The sequence below is a fragment of the Spea bombifrons genome, chromosome 7 (assembly GCF_027358695.1).
Source record: "Spea bombifrons isolate aSpeBom1 chromosome 7, aSpeBom1.2.pri, whole genome shotgun sequence".
NCBI classification, from domain to species: Eukaryota; Metazoa; Chordata; class Amphibia; order Anura; family Pelobatidae; genus Spea; species Spea bombifrons.
In genome coordinates, this window is record NC_071093.1 from 44213112 (window position 1) to 44239118 (window position 26007).

Sequence of the window (26007 nt, forward strand, 5' to 3'; positions counted from 1 at the left end):
GTTATATTACTGTATACAGCGCTGGGGGGTTATATTACTGTATACAGCGCTGGGGGGTTATATTACTGTATACAGTGCTGGGGGTTATATTACTGTATACAGCGCTGGGGGTTATATTACTGTATACAGTGCTGGGGGGTTATTACTGTATACAGCACTGGGGGTTATATTACTGTATACAGCGCTGGGGGGGGTTATATTACTGTATACAGCGCTGGGGGGGTTAAACGCCACAAGGTTAGAATCGACAGACAGGATTCATTTGATTCGTTTATCTGCTTCTGTAATGAAACAAAAGGGGAACCAACAGATCCATTACTAGGAAAGCGACAGAGTTAATTGAAAGTGTCAAATGTATCATTACAACTTTTACCGGCTTAATTTATCACCGGTAAATATCTGGCTTCACCGAGGACGGGGAGGGAATTAAACGCGAAAAACGCGAATTGTTGAAAGTTACTATGACCACAAAATACTAATATTTGGGTCACTAAAATAACGTTAGCTCAGTCGTAACCTTTCTATTTTCCCTTAATGGATCACAGTCTACGTCCAATAATTTAATATTGAGATTCCAGAACCATGGCTGCTACCGTCCTGTGCAGGAAGCTTGTGTAAGACACAACAGGAAGTCAAAAGCGCGAGCAAGAATTGCTTCCCCCTTTCATAACAAACACAACACGAGCATTTTTCTGTTGCTTAAAGTCGCATGTGGATATTGTTTACGAATCTTACAAACGGAGTAGTCCCGTAGAGAATTACAAGAATGAGTAGTATCTGCAGGGGAAAAGATGTCTTAATTAGGAGAGAGAAAAAAATATCTTAATAAGGAGAGCGTCTCCTGGATTTTGGACGTCTGGGCGTCCTACAGAAAAAAAAAAAGAGTTAAAGATCCGAGGCACCAGGAGAGGTTTTTCTGTTTTTGTGCAGATGAGCGCTGGAGAGGTGCCAGCTTCTGTCTCCGCTCTCTGTGTGGTGCGAGTCCATCCCAAGGAGAGAACTGTGACGGGGTGAAGGGGTTTAAAAACATGCGCTCACAATGAGACGTTAACTAGTGGCATGTGGAGGAGAGGTTTATGGAGAGATGGCCAGGCGTGATAGCCTGGGCTCTGCTCTTTGTTTCATCTTCTTTATAAACCGAGGGTGGATTTTAATATCGTAAACAGAGTTTTATGGGCCAGCGCTGGAGACACACAATGTTAAGATTCCCTGTTTTTTTCTTGGCTTTGTCATGCTGACGGTCAGAGATATTAAGATATCCGTGCGCTCACTTTACCCTTTGTGTTCTAGAGCACTAAGCAACTCTTCGGTACTAAAAGTGACACCAATAGCCGCAAACTCTGGAGCGTTCTGGTTCTGAAATCATAAAAACTATAAGAGGAGGGAACCTTTGTTTAATATTGTTTATTAGAAAAGGGGGAAAGAATTCGCCTTAGTACGACTCACTTCCTGTTTAGTAAACCATCTTTTCAGGAAGTGCTCAGGAATAAGCGCAAAGCGAAATACCTTCCCCCATTACGAGGTGAGATTATGCATAGTTCTGCGAAGCTGAAGAAACTACCGTATTTGCTCGATTATAAGACGACCCCGATTATAAGACGACCCCCCAAAATCAAAATATTAATTTAGGAAAAAAACAAAAAGCCTGAATATAAGACTACCCTATAGGGAAAAAGTTTTACCAGTAAATATTAATTAATGTAAATTATTTTCATGTTTAATAAAAGCTATGATTGAGAAAAATATATTTTTTAAATTTCCTTTTATTTGCCAACCTGCCCCCCCCAGTTATGCCACTCTGCCCCCAGAAATGCTTTATACCCCCCTATTTGCCACTCTGCCCCATGATATGCCTTATACCCCTGTATGCCACTCTGGCATATAGGGGGTTAAAAGGCATATCATGGGGCTGAGTGGCATATAGGGGGGTATAAAGCATTTCTGGAGGTATATAGGCATATCATGGGGCTGAGTGGCATATAGGGGGTTAAAATGCATTTCTGGAGGTCCAGAAATGCATTTTAACCCCCTATATGCCACTCAGCCCCATGATATGCCTTTTAACCCAGCATGTACTGGCTGCCTTGGCTTGATAGGAGTGTGATTGCTGTTAGCAGTTTGATATATATATATATATATATATATATCAAACTGCTAACAGCAATCACACTCCTATCAAGCCAAGGCAGCCAGTACATGCTGGAACCTGGGGATGATAGCAGTGGGATTACAGCCTCCATATGCCATGCTACAACCCCCACCCCCCTTACACATCCATGCTATCACACACACACTCACACTCATTCACAAACATTTAAATACTCATTCATTCCCTTAATCACACACACTTCACACATACTCAAAAACCCTCCCCCACCCCCTCACCCGAACTGCAGATCTCCCACTCGCAGACTTCTGCAGGGGACCGGCTGTAGCAACTTCTCTGGCCCCGCCCTCAGAGGAGGGAGGGGGGAGATAGAGTTCTGTGAGGACGCTGCAAGCTTCCTGCCCTGCTTCTAACAGAAGAGACGCTGCTCGCGACCGGTAAGCAGCATGGCGCCAGCATTTTTTTGGGGTCTGATTAGAAGACGACCCCGATTATAAGACGAGGGGTATTTTTCAGAGCATTTGCTCTGGAAAAAACCTCGTCTTATAATCGAGTGAAATATATTATATCCCGTGATTCTGTTTCACTTCAGGCGATCCTGAAAGCCTCTACTAGGGAAATAATGGGTGAGTATCCATAGTGTCACCCTCTCAACATTTTGTTGGCTTGTATTTAAGTCTAATCACACCTTGGACCACCACTCAGGTGAAGTGAGGTCTTATTTGAGATAAGATCTAGACCGTACTCGCTATGCCAGCACTCGCTATGAGATGGCTGAAGGTTTAGCGTTAGCGGAGAGCAATGTGAGTGAATGGGGTCTGCGGTCCACGGGAGCGATCATCAAAACCCTGGGAAGAAGTTACAGGAACGATTTTACAAGCCTCGAACCTGTATACAGAGTAGATTATTAATGCTGACCGAGCTGGATATACAAGACCTGCAAAAGTCTAAACATTTCCAAACATTTTTAGTAAAAAAGTATCGCTTTCAACAATTATATGGATGTTATTATGTTTCTTGGATTTTTTTTTATATTGAATACAATATTAACCTTAGAAAATGAAAGAATATTGTTTTGTTACAGTGTGACAATTCCAGGCCATCACATCTGTGTTAAAGGAAGTCCTGTATTCCATATCTATTTTCCAACATTTGTCATGACAATAATGTTCTCCCCTGATGTTGTGCCCTCATTTGAGGAGCTTTCAGGGCAGATTGGTGATTTCAGGGCAGATTGGTGATTTCAGGGCAGATTGGTGATTTCAGGGCAGATTGGTGATTTCAGGGCAGATTGCCTCCATAGACCGCGTGCATAGGGAGCAGCAGATATGTGAAGTGTTAGATGTAATCCTTTTTATTGTGTTTTTTATGTAGCCGAGTCTGTTAGAGGAACTCATCCAAATTCACCTCTCGCTGAAAGCTGTCAGCTCCAATTTAATCAATAAGTAGTTAGATGCGAGGGTATTTGATGAGACGAAATATTCCGTCCGCTCGGATATTAAACTGAAAATGTCCTTTCATCTTCCTGAGGGATAAGCAGTGCATTACTTACACCAAGGGCATTTAAGGAGTTCCTGACTCTGAGTTTATTGGTTTATTGTGGAGTTTATTGGTAAAGGTCTAAGTTTTCCCTACCAACATTCTAAACGGTGGCCAACATTCCAAACGGTGGCCAACATTCCAAACGGTGGCTAACATTCCAAATGGTTTATAACAGTCCAAATGACTTAATAACCAAGACGTAAGTGTCAGGGTGCTTAAGATTTGGGGGGCCAAAGCCTAAGGGTGGGGGCACTGTTTTTTTAGATGGTGGGATTTGCTGTTTTTCTGTTGCCTTCATGACCTATAGATTCTTAGCGCGTCTGACCTCTTCTTATTCCATGCTAAGACCAAATGATATTTATTCATACCCAGTAAACCCAGTTATTACCCGGCAACGTCCCAGTTAAAGGTTACGGCTCTGTGCTGGTTTATGAAAGCTGTCCACGTGCAATTCATGAAGATGTTTGCCATGAGATATACTACGGTAACCTAGTTTTCTGAGGGGTTTTATAACTCCTCATTGTCTATTTATCAAGAAATCTGAAATCCAGCGGGATTGGTGGGTCTGTAGTAGAATAAGCCATGCGTGCGCAGGGCCGGGATATTTTTATATTATTTATTAATGGGTAGCATGTGTTTCGACGGGGTGTCTATTTGCTTCTTGTGGTTTTCTGCATTTTCTCTTTTTCATTTTTTTTTTTAAAATCCAAATACAAGTGCATTTTTCCTTAATTCGTGTCCAGCACGTGGTTCGAGCATGTCAGCATGCTGGTCATCTTACTAAACTGCGTCACCCTTGGGATGTTCCAACCCTGCGAGGACGTGGAGTGCAAATCGGAGCGGTGCACCATTCTGGAGGTAAGAGCGCCCCAGGAGACTTTCAGCGATTGTCCTCTCCCATCAGATTTGTTTCTGATCTCTCTTTCTGTCTCCCGTCTTTCTCCTGTCCCCCTCTTCCTCCTCATTCAGCCTTTTTTACCCATAAACGATGTTATGTTTATTATCATTGAATGAATGTAATAATATTAAATAATAAATATATTTAATATTTAATAATAATAATATTAATAATAATGTATTTGTTAAGAGTGCATTGATTATAACTGTTCGCCCATCCTTAGGAGCCAAATGACTACGAATAAGATATTTTCTCCATCTTTTGAACGCTTTTATTCTTTCGTACAGCGTTTTAATACTAATGACAGCCCTCCTGGTAGAAAAAAAAAGTTTATATTTTTTTAACCATTCCGCTACAAACTTACTTTGATCAAATGTTTCCTTAGAAGAAATATGGCCAGGATTGGACCATTTCTATAAGTAACTTGTTCAGATTAAGATTAACCGCTTACCCAGAAAGCCTACATTAGAAGAAACTCCCAAAATCGTTCTGCCATTTGGGGAGATCTGTCAAGATACGCTTTTTCCATTTTTACACTTCCGTCATAATCATTAATTCACCAAAACAAAAAAAAACAACCCACCTATCATTATCAATGGAAACATGGCACGTGCGCGCATGCACGCTACGCAGGTGTCTGCCCTGGGAATACTGGATCTCCGTACCATCGAGAACAGCCCAGAAGAATGTTCCACTCTGCCATAATTCTCTCAGGAGCCCCATTTATATTTTAATCCCACACCAAAATAGAACGTCTTGTTATATATTATTAACAGCAAGAGGGTAGCCGGCCGTGGAGAAAATTACAGGACCTTTGTGACAGCGGTGGAAAAAAAATATTAACCCTTTCCGAGAAGGAATAACCCATCAGGAGCTCACCTGCAAGCAAGGGGATGTTTATTGTTTGCCAATTCAAGAATTTAACTTAAATCCCAAAAATCTTTGCGTTAACCAACAAAGAAGTGTAATAATAATAACAATAATAATTATTAATAATAATAAAAAATAATAATAATTTATTATTATGAATGCAAGCCGCTAGCCAAGTCAAAGGCTAACAATCAGCAGGTTGTCCCCTAAAACACAATCCTCTTTTCATCTATATGGCTATTGAGAGTCCTTTCCCGCGTAACATGGGCTCTGCTGCGCGGCAAAGTGAAATTGGTGCAATATATTTCCGCCTTTCATCTTTACCTCGGGGTGAATGATTCTTTTTTAACTTTTTATTAGACCATAAAGTTAGAGTTACGGAGTCTTTTAGTGGCTCGTTTCTAAATAGACTCTTTTTTCTTTTTTTTTTTTTTAAGTGGATATCATATATCAGCGCATGTACGCTCACCCCTGAAATACAGAGGGTTAACTTTCTATGTCCGACGGGACAGAATAAACAGAGACAGCATGCGGTCGCCATTTTTATGGAATTTATATACTTTGCGATATTTTTAAAACAACGGGCAGTTAAATAAAATTTAAGAAAATAAATAATAAATTTGTTATTTTTGGGTATTAATGGAAAAAAAGATTAATAAAAAAAAAATGGATACTAAGATTTGTCAGAGCATGAGAAACATATATTTCATTTGTTATGGGATTTTTTGTAGGTACCCAGCCAGGATTAACTCTTTAATTGCCGATGGCTGGTCTAGGGTTAGGGTATTTAACCCTTTTGTTCCAAGGTGATCTTTGTCAGAATCAGACAGGGAGATGAAGAGTTAAAGTGAAGTAGGAAAATTGTTTTTTCCAGCTCAGGGAAAGGGTATCTCAAAGGTAACCCTCTTGGGAGTGACAACATGCGCAGGAAAAACCCTCGGTGACAACAGAGCATAGGGATAAATATTTGGATAATTTCTTGGAGACGCCCCAAATTTATTTGGTACCCAAAATGCGCGAGGACGTCTGTACTCGTTGTGTGCTTTGTAAATCGGAGCGGCCTGGAAGTTCCATTCCGCAGCTAAACGCTCGTATTTACTGCTCAATGGGTCACATCCAAGGCCAATTAAGTTGTCATCAGATCTTTGTGCTGATTTCAGATTGTTAACACGTCGTCTCTCCATCTCGCCGCGCACGTTCTTGGCATGTTTCAAAGCTCCGGTCCCGGGCTAAATATATTTCATGCGATCAGACTACACAAAGCGTCGTAGGACAATAGCGGAGAGGGCTTCTGGCAGACGGACGCCGGATTCTGAGCGCAGAGTTTTTATTGGCAGGGGCTTCCGCAAAGATTGAAGTTCACGCAAGAAGCCGTAATTCCGACAGCCATCATCGCTAAATATTGTTATCGCAAAACATACGGTCTTCGCCAGCGAGGTCCTAAGCCGCCTCGCCAGTGTTTTGAAAGCCCTGATGTATCGTACCCAAGAAAAGTCTGCCAGTGCCACGAAGCGGAGGGGCTATCACCGCCCGTTGGCCTGGACTGGCAGCTTAAGGTTACGACGATAAATAAATCTCGCTGACCAATATTTCTCCGACCATCTACAAAAAAAAACCAATGGAATGTGGTTAAGGTTGACCAGAATATTTTAGTTAGATTTTATTTTTAAAAATAGTAAAAAAAATAATAAATAATTAAATAATAATAAAAATAATAATTACATTAAAAATACATTATTTTAATTAAATTTTAAAAAAAAAAATTTTAAGTAAAAAAAAAATAATTCTCAGGGACATTTAAAATGTCAATGACTATGGTAAATAAAAATTTTCCCAACTATAATCACCCAAAGGACAGAGGTAGGAGCCCTAATATAGACAGTAGAATGATGGCATTTGGGGGGGACCCTGTATGATCTATCATATAAGCTGGGCTGGCATTGAAGAGACCCCTTCTCTTTAACCGTCCTGTCGTATCACAGACTTTTGGCTCAGCGGAAGTTGCAGGCTACAACTCTCAAGAGTCTCAGCCTGCATTTAAAGAACCGTAGTCCACAGTAGCTGGATAGACGGAAGTCACCTACTGTGGACCTCCACGGATTGGCCTTGAAGGAAACCAGACTTGAGAGTGCGGATGAATATTGTAATAAAATGAGTTCATGGTTATATTGTGAAATTGCTTGAAATGTCTTTTTTTCGTGTATTAACCCCAGCGCTTCCTTCCTCTCTCCTGCCACAGGCTTTTGATGGCTTTATCTTCGCTTTCTTCGCGGTGGAAATGGTCATTAAAATGATCGCCCTCGGAATCTTCGGACAGAAGTGTTATCTGGGAGATACGTGGAACCGGCTGGATTTCTTCATCGTCATGGCTGGGTAAGCAACACATCGCATCAGCAGGAGGTCCAGAAGCTTTGCGTTGGCCCGACGGAGAAGTAGAAGAAGTCTTCCCAGCGGAATTTAAGTCTAATTGATTCATTGTAACCCAATGTATCATACAAATCACTTGGAATACTTTACCCCAAATATTCTCCCAGTTCCTTTCTTAAAAAGGGCTACATTGGGGGTTTCAAAGCTGACTTACAAACCCCCAAAAAATTAATTTTCCTTCACAAGAGATCTAGTGGTCCCACCACGTCTTAAAATTTTCTTTTAATTTAGGAGATTACCCAACGATATAGAATAATAATATATTATTAAACCCTTTATTTAATAGATTATGATCTAAATCAGAAGAACTATTTATCATTATTATTAACTGTTTTATATAGCGCCATCATATTACGTGGCGCAACGTAGACAACCATTCGGTCACCTCCCCTGGCCCTGAAAGGGTTAAAATGCTTTTTTTTTTTTTTCTTGAATGACCTCTTTATGTCTTTGAGCTGAAACTCCAACAGACCCACTTGGCCCCTAGAACCGCTTCTTATCTGTGCGGTGTGTCTGGATCGCAAGCATTGATGGAGCGTTGCACTGTTTGGCACGGATGCGTAACGTTACACTTTGCCAGGTTTGACGTCTGGCGAGGCCACTCTCCAAAACTTAAGAAAATTACAAGTAATTGAAGAACTAATTTGTTCTTGAGACATTAGTCATTTTTATGTTGATAGGAGCTCACAGCTGCTTAATGCCAACGCCACAAAAACCCATGCTTGTTTTTCAAAGTTAAAAAAAAAAAAAAAGTGAAATAGTACTAAAACTTAAGGAAAAATCCCGATTAACGAAAGAAGAGAAAGAGGACTTAGAAAGATTCTAAAGCATGCAGACATCGATGTTCTTGTTCAATGCTCTTTATAAATTGATGCCAGTGACGTCTTATGGCTAAAGCCTAGGTCGCCCGGGCCGTCGGTGGGGGCAGCCCCTCTTTTGCGGGAGCCAATCAATTTGGGGCGGCCAGGCTCCAGGCAGCGTCACCGCCCAATGGGCCGGTTAAAAGAGATGTCACTGATGTCCTCAACCGTCTCATTAACACCATGGAGGACCGCACAGAGTGGGCACAGCCCCCCATAGATTCCTCTCACCCTGAGCCTACTGTGAGGTATGGCATCCAGCAGTAAAGATGGCGGCGCAGAAGGTGTGGCCGGTAGAGTTGCCCCAAAGCAGCGCCAAAGATAAATACACCCCTAATATTATATCATTTTAAGGAAATAATGTCTGGGGGTATTTCTAGAATAACCTCTGTAATTTCTTTAATCGTTGATTCTGAACATTAATTAATCACAAAAATAAAGAGGAACGCGTTGGTCACAGCATTAGACGGATGGATCAATGACAAAAGAGGTCTATCTGCTTCATCTAGCCAGCTGACAAGACATTAAAGCCTATGCTTATTTCTTCATCGCCCGAAAATTTCTCATATTTCATTGGAATGGCTTTTGCCAGTTCTGCTGGGAGACCTTTCCAGGAACTACTACTTTTGCAGAGATCTATAAATTAAATAATCCCACTTCTTCACAAATTCTCATCCCTCTATACAAAACATAACCCGTTGAAAATGTAACATTTTCTCTACTTATTTTATGAATAGTTTGCACCCCTCACCACTTCTCATGTTGAACGGCCGTGCATTTTCCGCCCCATTAAAACATTTTCATGGTCATTTGCCGCAGGAGCCTTGTGGCTTTGACGTCACGTGACAACCCAATATATGATATGAGCCGGCTGGCACTGGTCCCCGTCTCTTTTATCCCCCCCCCCCATGAGGTCTTGGTGCTAATTCCCATGGGAGAATTCTCTTTCTCCTTTCTCTCCCAGCTCGGAAGGTTAAATCCAGATAAGTGAGGCGGAAACGCATTTCGCTTTCAATAAACCGCGGCGGAACAGAAACAGGGAGGCTGTAATTGTGAAGCTAACGGGTAACGTATCCTGTGTGTTCGGGGGTAATTGCAGAAACAGCGCGGACGTCAACATAATAAGCGGCTCGCGTTGGACGATAAGTGGGCTTTGAAATAATGGAGCTATTACCAGTCCGTGCAGATAAGGGGGGGGGGCAGAGAAATGCTTACCTTCCTACCATTTGGCGCGTAGAGTTTCCCTAAATGAGTTGATTACATTAATAACGCGAGCGCAGCGCCCGGAGATTACGGATCGGGAAACACAAACGGTCACAGCATTGTGCCTGCGCGTTAAAGCTCGGCAGCCGACTCCAGAACCACGGAGAGCCGACTCCGGTAACGGACATATTTTGGGTTTCCTCTGTCGCTGGGAACCAGGGAATTCCAAAACAGGGGCCCTTCAGCCAAGATGTTCGAATCTCCTCTTTTAAAGGGCGGACGTATCAGGACAGTATTACAATTGTTGCCGTTGGATACCAATAGAATGTTACATAGAATAATAGAATGTGACGGCAAATCAGACCCATTCCGTCCATCTAGTCTACCCGTTTCTCCTGCTTAATCAGTCGTTGGTCTTGTCTTCAGGAGCCGTATGTCTATCCCATGCATGTTTAATACACTGTATTACCCTCTACCACTTCTGCTGGGAGGCTGCTCCACTTATCTACCACCCTCTCAGTAAAGTAAATCTCCCCTATATTACCGTAATTATAAACCTCTAACTCTCTAGTTTCTGATTATGGCCTCCTGTTCAAATACTTGAACCTGAATTTTACATTTTTCTTTTCTGTTTTTTTTTATTAACACAAACTGGTATGAACACAGGATTTATAACATTTATGTCCCCTTGATTCAAAAACCAATCAACCCCCCTCAGACCTGGAGGCGCCATTGTTGTCCGTCAAGTGATATTGTGTATGACTTTCCCTTATCAAGCACCTCACTGAGCTGATGCTTTATGGCAATGCTAATGAAGTCCATTCTTCTATCGACTTTCATTAGTCAGAGAGTCCTACTGAATCATTAAGACGGAGCCATTCTATTGTTCCCACAGGCAGTATGATAAGGAGTTGGGGGGTTTAGTAGATCGGGGCTCAGATAACAGAGTGAGAATCATACAAATGGCTGATATGCAGCTGCCTGGAAATGATGGGAGTTCTTCTTTAAAAGAAATAATACTTTGAAGATTTTGAGCTCTTCTTTTTTTATTTGCTCTACAGACAGAAATGAGGACGCATGGATCTAGGGGAAAAAATAATAATCTGTTCATTCATTTTATTTTTCTTTATTTTGAAAAAGCACAAACTGAGAGATGGAAATCAGAAGCGTTCTATTCAATCAGCAGAGATATCATGCAACAAAGAGTCCCACAGTCAGAAGCCAAGACAGAAAATAAACACAATAGGAGATTGCGAAAAATTTATGTAACAAAAAAGAGAGAACGTACACAGCCAGCCGCTGCTCCGCATCATACTCAGCACCGGAATATTCCGCGGGCCAAAAAAATCAATCGGGATTATAGTTGGCTTAAACAAAAGCAAATAAAAGCACTCAAAATGCGTTGGGGCCAGAATATACACTACTGTTCAAAGGTTTGGGGCTTTAATGGAAAATAAGGACATTTCTGGCTGTAACATAAAAAGGTTTTTCTAACCATCAATTATCCTTTTTAACTTGGATCAGCGAACACAACGTGCCATAGGAACACAGGAGTGATGGGAGTGATAAAGGGCCATTGGAACACAGGAGTGATGGGAGTGATAAAGGGCCATTGGAACACAGGAGTGATGGGAGTGATAAAGGGCCATTGGAACCCCAGGAGTGATGGGAGTGATAAAGGGCCGTTGGAACACAGGAGTGATGGGAGTGATAAAGGACCATTGGAACCCGGGAGTGATGGGAGTGATAAAGGGCCATTGGAACACAGGAGTGATGGGAGTGATAAAGGGCCATTGGAACACAGGAGTGATGGGAGTGATAAAGGGCCGTTGGAACACAGGAGTGATGGGAGTGATAAAGGGCCACTGGAACACAGGAGTGATGGGAGTGATAAAGGGCCATAGGAACACAGGAGTGATGGGGGTGATAAAGGGCCACTGGAACACAGGAGTGATGGGAGTGATAAAGGGCCATAGGAACACAGGAGTGATGGGAGTGATAAAGGGCCATTGGAACACAGGAGTGATGGGAGTGATAAAGGGCCATTGGAACACAGGAGTGATGGGACTGATAAAGGGCCATTGGAACCCCGGGAGTGATGGGAGTAATAAAGGGCCATTGGAACACAGGAGTGATGGGAGTGATAAAGGGCCATTGGAACCCGGGAGTGATGGGAGTGATAAAGGGCCATTGGAACACAGGAGTGATGGGAGTGATAAAGGGCCATTGGAACACAGGAGTGATGGGAGTGATAAAGGGCCGTTGGAACACAGGAGTGATGGGAGTGATAAAGGGACTCTGTAGCCATTAAAATCAGCCGTTTGCAGCTACAATAGTCATTTACAACATTAACCCTGTCTGTGCTGGATTTCTGATCCATTTCATGTTATTATATGGACAGGATGTGCTTTCTAAGTGACCCCAAACTTTGGTATTTTTTTTCTTTTATGTGCAAAATATATATATTTTTCACAAATCTCATATATTTTCTTTTTTTACACAAATCTGTTTAATTTGCTGTAGTTATCCTGCTTTTATGTCGTCCTTTTGCTTATTGGCATCCATTTGAAAGCCAGAATTGTCAGCTACACCGCTCAACACTAAATACATACCTCCCAAGTGTCCTTTAAGTTTAGTTTGGTCAGTCCCTGCTTGGTCACCAAATCCATGATGCCCCTCTCTCCTCCCCTGATGCCCCTCTATTCAAGGAGGTCAGAATGTTTGCTGGCTATGAGGGTTCACGGATTGACCACCTTAGAGCTCTCAGGCAAATCCCATAATTCTTAGCAATCACGTGAAATCCTACTGGAAAAATAAACTTTATCTGTAATCGGGGATTTATTTTCTATCTTTCCTCATGTTTTTCAGGATGATGGAGTATTCTCTGGATGGACATAATGTCAGCCTGTCTGCGATCCGTACCGTTCGTGTTTTACGGCCGCTAAGAGCCATCAATAGGGTTCCAAGTAAGTACAAAATTCTCCCAAAAATATAAATCTAAAATAAATGAAATAAATAAATAACTATATACAGTATTTGCCGTATATATAAACACCTTCAGGTTGGCATCAACAAGCCGTGGCCCCCCAAATAACCTGTTATTCACGCAGCAGTCTGAAGAGGTGAGTATCTAACGCATAGCATCAAAATCCTATATAAATACAGAGACGGGTGTTAGGAGACAGCAAGATCAGGACAGTTGGCAGGTATGTGTCACCAACACTTGCTCTACATTTTGGGCCACCCACATTACGAAGGGAACCGGAGCAGCGCGGCCTTAAAAAGAAGGAAATCTTTGGAATTTGACATTTTTTCTTGTAGGGGAGGAATAAATGAAAGCTCCCGTGCAGCCGGATGAGGTCATTTCGGATTTTCCTCACCAATGCAAATAGCGGGAGGTCGTCTGATGCGGAGAATAATCATTTCCATTAGAAATATAATTAAGTTCTTTCCGATGCTGTAGAGCCGCGCACACCCGGCGCTTAATATTACGGAGGGACCAGCTGTACGAAGCCTCAAAGGACTGGATCAGAGACGTCCTCCCGGAAAGTTCCGTGTCACCTGCTACAGAACCACCTACCGGGGGACCATGCCTCGCACCGGGCAGATGCTCAGGGTGGCGTTTGACACGTTAGCCGGGATAACTCAATAAATGATAGTCACTCGGAACACAAAAGCCCCTAAAAATATTAATATTTCAAAGTTCTAGCAAAAATCGGAGCTATTATTCTAAAAAGGAAATTAGGGAGCACGACTGAGAGCCTTGTGAAAGACAGGAGGTTCTAGAACTCCACGCCTTTCTATGGCTCCGGAGGATTCTATTCCTTTAAACAAACTAGCTTGATAGGTGCGATACTTTAATCCATTATTGGGTTAACCCCCGACGGATCGTTTGCTAATAAAGTCGTACTTAAGATGAAACAAAACCTGATATGGCCGGTTGTTGTGTTTGTGAAAATGTTACGCCAAAGATGCGCGGAGAGGAAAGCGTTCCGCGTTCCAGATAAAGTGACCGAGATCCCGGACTTTTATGTGATTCATCGAGCCGACTCAGCTGGTGACAACGACAATCATGGCACGACCTCCCGACAGCAGCGGCAGCGAGTTACTTTCCTGCTAATAAGAGCGTTCACCGAGCCTCCAGAAAATGTCTGTCACAGCCGGGTCACCCGGGTCTAACCTACAAAATAGGTTATTTGTGTATTTTACAGAATGAAAGTAAGGGGTATATATATAATAACCCCCAGCGCTGTATACAGTAATAACCCTGTATACAATACTATAACCCCCCAGCGCTGTATACACTAATATAACCCCCAGCGCTGTATACAGTAATATAACCCCCCAGCGCTGTATACAGTAATATAACCCCCCCAGCGCTGTATACAGTAATATAACCCCCAGCGCTGTATACAGTAATATAACCCCCAGCGCTGTATACAGTAATATAACCCCCCAGCGCTGTATACAGTAATATAACCCCCCAGCGCTGTATACAGTAATATAACCCCCAGCGCTGTATACAATAATATACCCCCCAGCGCTGTATACAGTAATATAACCCCCAGCGCTGTATACAGTAATATAACCCCCAGCGCTGTATACAGTAATATAACCCCCCAGCACTGTATACAGTAATAACCCCCAGCTCTGTATACAGTAATATAACCCCCCAGTGCTGAATAGGTAATAAACTCCCTTTATCTGCAGACCCGGAGCCGCCGTTGCTGTCAGTCATGTGATATTTTGGGTGAATTTCCCGGCTCAAACCCCACACTGAGCTGATGCTTTATGGCGATGCTAATGAAGTCTGTTCCAACATAGACTTCCATTAGTTAGAGAGTATGTAGTATGTAGTTTGTAGTATGTAGTATGTAGTTTGTAGTATGTAGTTTGTAGTATGTAGCATGTAGTTTGTAGTATGTAGTATGTAGTATGTATGTGGTGTTGCTGCAGTCGGTCACTGGTGGCAATCCTTTAGGGACTGGGTTTGAGTGACAGATGTAGATAGCGGGTTGTCTCGTTTTCTCCGCGGTGTGTGAGTAACGTTGTGTCTTTCTCCTTGCAGGTATGCGGATTCTGGTCACCCTGCTCTTAGACACCCTTCCTATGTTGGGCAACGTTCTCCTTTTGTGTTTTTTTGTGTTTTTCATCTTTGGGATCGTCGGCGTCCAGCTCTGGGCCGGGCTGCTCAGAAACAGATGTTTCCTGGATCCCGACTTTGCAATGTGAGTATGAATCGGCCATTGATGCGATCATCCGTACAGGGGGTATACCCGTACCCGATTCCTCTGGGGTTACTTCGGAAGTGAGATCCCGAAAACCTCGACCAACTAAATCTAAGTAAAGCTAATTAATTCCGGATAGAAAAAAGATGATGTCATCAACAAAAAAAAATATCACAAGGAGTTAGGTACGATTTTGGCATCCACAGGGTTAATGCAGAAATATTCTAAATAATAATATATACCCGGTGGAAATTCACGCCACGGATCTCAACAAAACGTATTAACGACCCCTTCACCTTGGGAGTCCGAGAAGAAAGGAAGCTGTCTGTTACAAGTTAATCATTACCATTAATCCACTTACACCGAAGTAATGGAGAACACTAATCCACCCCGCCGAGCTCCCTGATAAAAAAGGGACCATTAAGACCTGTCAGGGATTATCTGGGAGTAGTATGTGTTATCAGGCTGACGTGTTTGGGTAGCCACTGTAATACGTCTTGGACAGGGTTAGATCGATGGACCTTGTCAAGTTCAAAGGGTCGCTGAGATTTGAGAGGTTATCGCGGGCTCGGAGTCTCTGGCCAACGTGTGAATAAACAGAAGCCTTCTGAGGCTTTGAAGGGCTCATAGTAAATTCTTAGAAATCCAGACAACGGCCCCTATTTGGGTTCAAACTGGAGATATGTCAAGTGGTGCCGGCTGGGAATCACTACATGCTTATCCGCAATACCAGGAGGGTCCGGGGGGCTTTAAATAACCCCCGTCAATCAACCCTACTAAGCCTTTCAGAAGCCCCAGAATGCTATTTAAACTCTTCGTTTCCGTATATATGACCACCGACATTCTTAAATACCAACGTTAGCTCCTATGGAGGTTACCTATCTACCCTTCAAAGTCATATATTTTACCCCCTGCCCGGTCTATTCTATACAGCTCGGTATCGCAGGAGAGAGACGCGGGCCGCTCGATACGTTAATAATGAATGACAGCCTCTGCGTGTAATATTTTGCGGGGAGGTCTTAATCTCGTCTTTCGAAGAAGACCTCTCCCCTCGCAGACCGTCAAGCTGTTTGACTGCAGCATCCCGCGAACTTCCACAATAACGAGTCATTTAAATTCCGCCTCGCCTCCCACATGCGCGGAAAACATTTCGGGAAAGGTCAGGGCTCCGAGTTAAAGAACGTTATTTAAATGCAGATATCCTTCCTGAAGACGTCCGGCTTCCCTCGTACATCAGATAGATGGAGAGATCTACCTGGACGTAGCGGACAAGAAACAGTGATGATGTTCGACTTATCCTTGTGTGCAACAAATCCATTACTTCTATCTTTTCTGATGTATGGATTCGGACGAGCTAAGCGTTTTCTCGAGTCCCCGCCATCAACCAAACCAGTGGAGACAGGTGTTATCTCGCCAGGTTCTTCGATCCCTCCATTTTCTTGTCTTTAAACGCTAAAGGAAGACGACCTGTAGAAAAAAGTCCACCTCGATTAGTCGTATTTAAACATTCCATGAGCTCTTTTTCTTTGTATCGTGCGGTCGCATGTTGTCTATCTTCTGTTATCCTACAGCGGTAGACAAAATGGCGGTCAGCCTTCACGGCTTGCGTTCTAGCGATCATCCATTCTAGAAAAGGTTTAGGTAGATAGAAAACCTAAATTAGACACCAGAACGTGACCGAAAGTACTTGTCTATATTACAGTAAGACTGTGATGTCTGAAGGTTGTTGGATTTGTTCCGGAGTAGAATTTTCAAATTGTTTGATATCAGAAGAAAAACAACCATTTTTTTTTCTCCTGCTTGCCTTTTTTCTTGTCTTTTTATAACACAATGGACAACAGAGAGGCGGTCACCTGGTCCCGAGAAGGTCATTAATAATGTGTTTTGGGGTTTTTTTTGTAGACCATCATCTTCCTGGACAAAGTAGTTTTTTTGTTTTGTTTTCTTTTTTAAAGACTTTGTCAAGAATTGGTGTAACCCTCCCTGCGATATTTCAAAACATTCCGTTTCAACACCGCTTTCTTTTTTTAGACAGAAAGAGCCGGACACGTTGAATGGAGTAGCTGGAAATCTCAAGGGTTTGTGACGATGAAAGTATTTATTTAGGACAATGCACAGCCGGGGTGGTTTCACAGTAATTCTTTGTTCATAGAATCAAAAACACAACCGTTTTGTTTTCCTTTGCCGCTGGCGCTCGGTCCTTAAACTCGTTACGTACCAAGGTGTCCAAAATCAGAAATCCGTTTCTTTCATCCAAATTCCTCGTCCGCGTCCCCTGTGGACCTCTGTCCAACAAATCGTACCAAGAATAGCCCTGAAACCCCTAGAGCATTTTCAGGGGACAAGGTTTGGTTTGACCACGTTGGGGAGATGTTGGCCACCAACTCCCCCCCCAGTCGTCACCTAAACATTATCATCTCGTTATTCATTCAGTTTTAAGCCTCTTTCTCTTCTCTTTCTAAAGTTCCACCATATTTCTTCTAGTTCCTGATCTCTTCCTTTTTCTTTCGCTTATTGGCATTCTTTCTCCTCCATTGACCACGTTGGGGAAATGTTGGCCAAATGTTGGTCACCTAAATAAATTCCAGGCTACATGGAGGGGATCACTAGTCTTTGTGGCTTGGAGCTTTCGGGTTGATCAAAGTCTTTATTGGCCTTCCTATCTTCTCTTTATTCATTCAGTTTTAAGCCTGTTTCTCTTCTCTTTCTAAAGTTCCACCATATTTCTTCTCGTTCTGTCTTCTAGTTCTTTCTTTTTCTTTCGCTTATTGGCATTCTTTCTCCTCCATTGCCTGTCTCTCTTTTGTCTTCTATCTTCATTTTTTTTTCTTTATCCAGCTTCTTCCCAAAGAACCCTCTTCCAGGGACAGGCAATATCACACACGATTATCTTCTTAATGATCTGATAGCCTCTTAATATCGGGAGCCATCAAAAGACCGGCATTTCGCGCACCTGCCATTACTCGCGTTGCATTCTTAAGGGGTCACCGAAGGGCTCTTCTCCTTGGAGCGTTTCTCTGCAGAAGGTTACATTGTGTCAGCGAGTTTCTTGGAATCGTATGTTCAGAATATTTCTTCACCCTCGCCTGCGTGGAACATGTCACAGAATCCCCACGCTGCTCACAGATTTCTGACACATGGTTTCTTCCCGAAAGTCATTTCTTGTGTGGTCAGAGAGGACCACACAGCCAGCGCCTCAAGAGAAAGCCCAGACGCAGGCTAACCTCGGGACGAGATACTTTTGGTTTGCCAGCCACGGAAACCTTACATCCTCTCGTACTCTCGGAGAGGCGGAGAAGGTATCGGTTTGGGGTTTCTCTTCCCCCACCGCAAACAAAAAAAGGAGCAGATGTTTAAAGTCCATCCACCCTCTGGGGTCGGCATCTTCAGGGTCCGCATCTTCAGGCTGTGCCCACTTAATCTCTAAAGCAGATCGAAGGAATGGGGGCCGCATGCGTGATTTCAAGAAGCCAAACAATGAGATTTTTGTCTGTTCATCCCCCAAAAATACATCATATATTTATAATTTAAATTAAGCAATTTGTCATAAGGGAGAGTTGTCAGTTACATCATTAATGCGTTTTTAATATTAAAAATGTGAACGTTAACAGCTAATTTCAGTCCGTTCAGCCTAGAGCTCCGTGACATGCCTGAAAATGGTTATGATTATTTATCGAGTTATATAGCGCCATCATATTCCGCAGCGCTGTACAATGGGACACATTCTCTCCTTTTTTTGGCACAGCTTTTGGCCTCTTTCTCCTAAATTAAGGGGTAAAGCGCCACGGTACTGAGAAAGGGTTAACCCTTCCAGCACCAGAAAACCAGCCAATCCAGAGATCAAGTCGGTGGCTTGGTAGAGAAATATATTTGTAAATCTCAGATTTCAGGGTTTTTTGGGTTTTTTTGTTTCTTCGTTCTCGGAAAAGAAAACCACTTGATAAGATTCCGGAATCATTTTCTTAAGGTTGTATAACAAAGGAAGGAATTGACTTTACTCATTTTATAACGAGAACAGATCTTGCAGATAAATGTTCTACGGGTGCTTAAGATATACAAAGATGTTTGAGGACCATAAGGTTCCTACGCACGTTTGCAACGAACACCCCTCTCTGTGAAATGTTCTCCTCTGAAGACCTTCTTGGATCCAACAAACATTTGTTTTCGTTCTTCAGGGTCTTCTTCGAGATGTTTTTCGCTTAACGTTTTTATTTGAAAAGGTCCACGGCCGCCATTGGCCAAAAAATGCTGAAGAACGCTTTTGAACCTCATGTTTTTGGCCGCTTCTACAGTACCTGTTTCTGAAACACTGACCACATCCTCCGCAACATGATTGGTTTGCCGGAGTTTCCACGGAGGGACCAAAAGTGTTGATTTCCGACGATTATCACATACAGACGAGAGTTTTTGCCCAGATCTATCGAAATTATTATTGTTAACTGCGAACCAAGATCCGACTCTAAGGGACTCTGCGTCCGAATCTGATAAAAATAATTTTGAGATTCATTGTATCCATGGAGTATCCATGGCGCCCACTTTGGGCTGAGCTTCCATCATTTTCAATAAATCGGGATTTCGTTAAAATTTCCTATGGTGTACCAATGAGGATGGACACTGGAGTGACGGCCCTGGAGGACCGAGCTGTCTCGAGGTGGTGACTCCTACGGCCCCAGGACAGTTGAAACCTTTTTGCCATTTTTCTTCTAATCTTATGATGTAAAAAGGGTTAATCTGGAACTCCGTGACTCATTGGTGAGCTATAAAGCATTATGTCTCAAGCCTCCACTCGATTTTTTTTTTAAAAAAAAGGCACAAAAATGTTTTATTTCCTTCGTTGTGTATTTTCCCGAGAAAATTATTCCATATTAGGCTACATCGAAAATCCGAGCGTCTCACCTTTGGCTGCGATTTACCGTTTGATGAAGATCACTGAAATTTTAATGGGAACATCCCTGATGAATTGGGTAGGCTTTAGAACGTTTGGCAGCGAAGGTTCCAAGCGTGGATTGTAGTAATCATAAAGTTTATTTATGGGCTTTGTACGGCCCCCGTCACCCTGCCCTTGTAGGGATTTTTTTTTGGTACAGATGCTCTGATTTGAGGATTGGAACGATATATCCCAAATTACATTTATTTATTTCTGTGTTCTGGGTTTCCTTTATTTAGGGTTGGGGTTCAAAAGGTCTAAATACCCCCAAAAAAATATATATATTTTTTTTTTTTGTACTTTAGTGAACCATTAATCAAATTTTTTTTTAGAATATTGGGTGGAAACGCTTTGTAACGCCAGGTGGAGAGACCAGAGAAAAAGGCAGTCTAGAAGGGCCGAATGGGGCCGATTTGCCCACAAATTCTTGGTTTCTGTGTTTTTCATAGAACATGGAGCATTATTGGTGTTAAATTTTAATCAGTTTACGGTCCGTGGTCCTCGTCAAAGGACCCTTCTTTTTGCAACTTTGTAACTTGTTTGATTTATAATTAAGTATTAATGACTTAAGGTTAAAAAGTGTTATCCCCCGCCCACCAAAAAAAAAGTTTTAACCCTTGTGTACCTGGTCTTGTTTTTATCTGCAGGGCTTTTAACTCATCCTCTCTGAAGCCCTATTACCAGGTCGATGAAACCGAGGACAACCCGTACATCTGCTCCTCCGTCCGAGACAACGGGATGCTGAAATGTCAGGATATCCCGCCAAAGCTGGACTGTTCACACACTTACTACGCCGAGTACACCAACAGCTGTATGAACGTCAATCAATATTACAACGTATGCAAACCGGGAGAGGTGAATCCGCATAAAGGTGCCATCAATTTTGATAACATTGCCTATGCCTGGATAGCCATTTTTCAGGTAGGTCGTCAAGTCAATCTAATCTCCTTCCTTTTTCTGTTGGGCGAATCCAAGCCGTGTAGAAATGTTCCATCCAGTTCCAACCAGTTCCAACCAGTTCCAACCAGTTGCCCCCAACACAGCTCCATTCATCGTCTTCATACTCTTCCTCCACTGAGGCTCATCAACACCTGACACCCCATTATATATCATCAGCCCTAATAATCATATTAAACATTCTATCTGTAGCGAGACCTTTTCATTCCGCCATATCTCCATCCACCCGTCGTTGAATCAGACCGGCAATAACGTCGATTGTCTTCTCCTTGCCTTCAGAACCTGCTTAGGATTGTATTCCATTTTTACTTCTCATTCCTTTTCTTTTTTATTTTCTGTTTCAAACTTCATTATTGCTTTGGAATTATCTGACAATCCGTAGCGAGACCTTTTCATTCCATCATATCTCATCTCCATCCACCCGTCGTTGAATCAGTCTGGCTTCCATAGCACGATGACCGGCAATAAAGTCTTCTCCTTGCCTTCAGAACCTTCATTCCATCATTCCTTCTCTTTTTTCTTTTCTGTTTCAAACTTCGTTATTGCTTCGGAATTATCTGACAATCCGTAGCGAGACCTTTTCATTTCATTATATACGATCTGCCTCCACCCTTCATTGAATTTGTCTCTTTATAATCTGTTTGGCTTCTATAACCCGATCGCCGTCTCGATGATCAGGTTATAGACTCGATAGTCTTCTCCTTGCCCGCAGAAGGCAGGAGAACCTGCTTAGGATTGTATGAAAGGTTCATTTTTTACAACAAGGAGGTTAAGCTGGCATCCCTGAACGCGCGTCTTTGTTTTCTCTACGGACTCTTTAGTTTTTGCGTTGCTACACAGGGTTATATTATTTTCCCATGGAAAATCTCCCCCTGCTCTCGGGTTATGACATCGGTGAATTCTTCCCGGGCTAACAATCAATTAGCGGTTTATAGCAGGCAGCACTCAACGCTTTCACACTAAACCGTGGAGTACATTGTTTACCTGCTTCGGCAACTTATGTGTTAACCCAAAGTATTCTGTTATTTCTAAAGCATTCAGATATCGTGTGCAAAAAAAACGCTATGACATCATAGGCTTATTATTATTATTTATTATGTTAAATTTATGTATATATATATTACACACACTACTGTACAAAAGTTTGGGGTCACTCAGAGGACATTTCTGACTGTAACATAATTTGCAAAAAGGTTTCTAACGATCAATTATCCTTTTAAACTTAAACTTGGATCAGTGAACACAACGTGCCATTGGAACCCAGGAGTGATGGGAGTGATAAAGGGCCATTGGAACACAGGAGTGATGGGAGTGATAAAGGGCCATTGGAACACAGGAGTGATGGGAGTGATAAAGGGCCATTGGAACCCAGGAGTGATGGGAGTGATAAAGGGCCATTGGAACACAGGAGTGATGGGAGTGATAAAGGGCCATTGGAACCCAGGAGTGATGGGAGTGATAAAGGGCCATTGGAACCCAGGAGTGATGGGAGTGATAAAGGGCCATTGGAACACAGGAGTGATGGGAGTGATAAAGGGCCATTGGAACACAGGAGTGATGGGAGTGATAAAGGGCCATTGGAACCCAGGAGTGATGGGAGTGATAAAGGGCCATTGGAACCCAGGAGTGATGGGAGTGATAAAGGGCCATTGGAACACAGGAGTGATGGGAGTGATAAAGGGCCATTGGAACACAGGAGTGATGGGAGTGATAAAGGGCCATTGGAACACAGGAGTGATGGGAGTGATAAAGGGCCATTAGAACACAGGCTACAATAGTAATTTACAACATTAACCCCGTCTGCGCTGGATTTCCGATTCAATTTCATGTTTTTTTAATGGCCAAAATGTGTTTTTCTTTCAAAAACAAGGAAGTGACCCCCAATTTTTGTACGGTAGCGTATATATATATATATAGTTGTCAGAATTTGGAACATTACACATACGGCCCCCGTGGTATCTCTGTAGTGTTGATGCCCTGTAAGCAGCTCACATTATGTTGTAGCCCACATGGCCTTCGCCGACGCTACTAACCTCACGACTGTTTTGCTTATTGGGTTGTGCATGCGCCGTATCCATTCATCAGTTAAGAGTCCGTTTCCAAGGATAAATAACAGCACATTATTTATTCTGTAATTAACCCTTTACGCACCCAATTTGGCCACCTGATGTTGGGAGGACTGTATCGGACGGATACAGGCGGCCTTTTATAAACGTGGGCTCTTCTGGGCGGCGGATGATGTCTCTTCTCTGGGTGTAAACGCAGATAACGCCACTGTGACAAAGGATATGAATCTAGGAGGAAATATATAGCGGAGGGTTACGCGAAAACCCATCTTCTCCCAGACGTTTCTTATTGAGTTGGAATTTATGGAGGTAGATATTCCGAGGGACAGAAACGCATCTATTTTATTTCCCGTAATAAATACTCCGATTTCCCGCTGCTGGCTGATAACGCTTCATCGCAGGAGCGGCTCCGTCCGCTAAAGAGCTCAGCGGAGTTTTCAAGGCAGAGAGGAGTGATTCAGATCCAACTCATCTATCAAACATAGAAACCTAGAATCTGCCGGCAGATCGGCCCCATCTAGTCCGCCCGTTTCTCCTGCTGTAAAGACTCCAACCTTAATCAGTCGTTGGTCTCGTCTTAGATTCAGGAGCCGTATCCCTATCCCATGCATGTTTAATCCCCTCACTGTATTACCCTCTACCACTTCTGCTGGGAGGCTGTTCCACATATCCACCACCCTCTCAGTAAATTAAAAGTGGAGCTGCATGCTTGAAAATCCTCTATTTTAACTGCTTCCCAGACCCCTTTAACCTTAAGTAGAGCTGGAACATTTTTGCCTGCCTCGGGTCTTCGGAACACGCACTTGCACGTGTAACATGGGACAGTGGTAACCATGGTTATCCAAGGAATAAAACTGTTACAATTCTTAGAATTTCATAGAAATAACATTCTATGGTAACCGGTTGCTCCTTTCGAAATCACGGATTGTTGGAGAAACCTTTGTGTAATAATCGCCTTAATCCGCCCCATCCCGGGCGCTTTTACACGCGAGCGTTAGATATATATGATAGTTTTCGGGGTTTGTTTTTTTTTTTTCCTTGGTTCAGCGAAGACCTAATTCGCTCTCCTCCTCCCGTCGCCATCGCGAGGAACCCACACAAATTATCCGGATGGGAGACGATGTGACAGCCGCAGAGTAAGAGAAAATGAAAGTGCGAGATCTTCCATTTAATCCCGATGACAGATCAGCTAATAAGACGGGGCACGCCGCGCATGAGGAACGCTCCAGCTATACCGAGGCTTTGGCGTTAACCTACAGCAAACAATATATATATATCCTATCCCATGCATGACTCAATTCCCTTTGCTATTTTAGCCTCTACCGCCTCTGCTGGGAGGCTGTTCCACTTATCTACCACCGTTCAAAAAAGTAAAACTTCCTTCCATTCCATCGAAGCCTCTGAACCAATCAAATGGAAAACTCAGACGCCTCCTTTTTCCGCTTCGTTTCATATAATCTCCAGCTATGTTTGAAGTTTTTTTTTTTTTTAATAAATAAACTCATTAAAAATCTTGGGGGATTTCCTTTGATTTGGGAATTATTTTTAAGAACAGTCCCGTTTTAGAACTTTTTTTTTATTAGATGTAACGAGGGTTTTTCGGCTCGCATTCTGTATTTAGAAGACCCGTGGAGGTAACGCGGATGGGAAGCCCTCTCTCTGCCAGTTGGTGTAAACGAAGCCGGTTCACACAACCTCTATTTATAAAAAAAAAAAGGGTCTGGGAAAGGCCAAAAAACCCAAAAAAGACACATTTTATTTACGTTTTTTGAAACTAGGAAGGCCCGGCGCATGTCGGAGGGGAGGAGGCCGAATGTTCCCAGTTATGAGAGTCCAATGTATAAACGCAAGATATAAATGTATCGACTCCGGCCGTCAACAGGAAAAAAGAATCATTTTTATCTAACGATATACAAAACATTCTTTTTTTTTTCTTTAATAAATTACTTTTGGGTTTTTTTGCTCCCAAAAAAGGCATGGCTGCCACACGTTCTTCTGAAATGATGACTTCTTTTGTTCCCGGATAAGGAGGCTGGGAATTCCGAGACCAGGGATTTCATCCAATAAAATCTTTATGTTTATAGGAAAGCGATACAAAATGCTTACAAAAAAACTACATTTTTCATTCACTTTTTTTTACATGTTGGCACGACTCTCCCCCCCCCCGATCTTCCCTCATTCAATGAAAACACTAAAGAACCTTCTTAGGATTTAATAAATAAAATTCCAGATTCCAGATTTAACTCCGAGCCTTTAGTAAGTCCTCGTTATCAACGTGAGTTTCCTTAAAGGGGAAATAAAGATCTATTTCTCGATGAGCGCAACCCCCTATGTTGGTCTCGTCTTAGATTCAGGAGCCGTATGTCTGTCCCATGCATGTTTAATACCCTCACTGTATTACCCTCTACCACCTCTGCTGGGAGGCTGTTCTAATTATTTACCATCATTTTAGTAAAATGACCAAATTCCCCTTAAAGCGTACACACGGTGACAATGCTTGGATTGGCACTTCCATAAAACGCAAGCACTTGACGTATATTTATAGACCAACCAAGCATTAACGGGGGGAGTTATCCCCAAGACAACAAATCTCTGCCATTTGTGTAAAAGGAAGGGACCCCGATTTGGACTCTGCTGCTTGTGGATTGCGTTGGGGGCGATGCCTTATCTTGTGTAATAAATAATTCCATGTTGTGCCTGTGGATACTTGATGCCGGTCCCGATGCCGGCCCCGAAGCCGGCTTTTAATACGTCTGCTTGTGATAAATTCTTTCCTGCGTTGAGTTTAATTATCGGAGATGAATTGCGAGCTCAGAAATTTACATAAAAGAAGCGGATCTATGAACTCTAAAAGAAAATAATAACAGTTTGCTGGTCGTAAGCTGTGATGGTGGCACATTTCTCTTCCTTGCCCCCAGCGGG

General features: G+C 42.7%; 1 protein-coding gene across 3 annotated transcripts in view; it reads left to right on the forward strand.

The window, feature by feature from the left end:
• The first annotated feature begins 4400 nt into the window (after window positions 1-4400).
• Window positions 4401-26007, forward strand: part of CACNA1H (calcium voltage-gated channel subunit alpha1 H) — an 81487-nt gene continuing 59880 nt past the window's right edge. For all 3 annotated transcript variants that reach the window (XM_053471718.1, XM_053471720.1, XM_053471719.1), the window contains exons 1-5: window positions 4401-4507; window positions 7657-7790; window positions 12776-12873; window positions 14976-15135; window positions 20710-20983. In XM_053471718.1, the coding sequence (XP_053327693.1) occupies window positions 4415-4507; window positions 7657-7790; window positions 12776-12873; window positions 14976-15135; window positions 20710-20983 (759 nt within the window). In that variant the 5' untranslated portion in view covers window positions 4401-4414. The remainder of the gene's footprint in view (window positions 4508-7656; window positions 7791-12775; window positions 12874-14975; window positions 15136-20709; window positions 20984-26007) is intronic.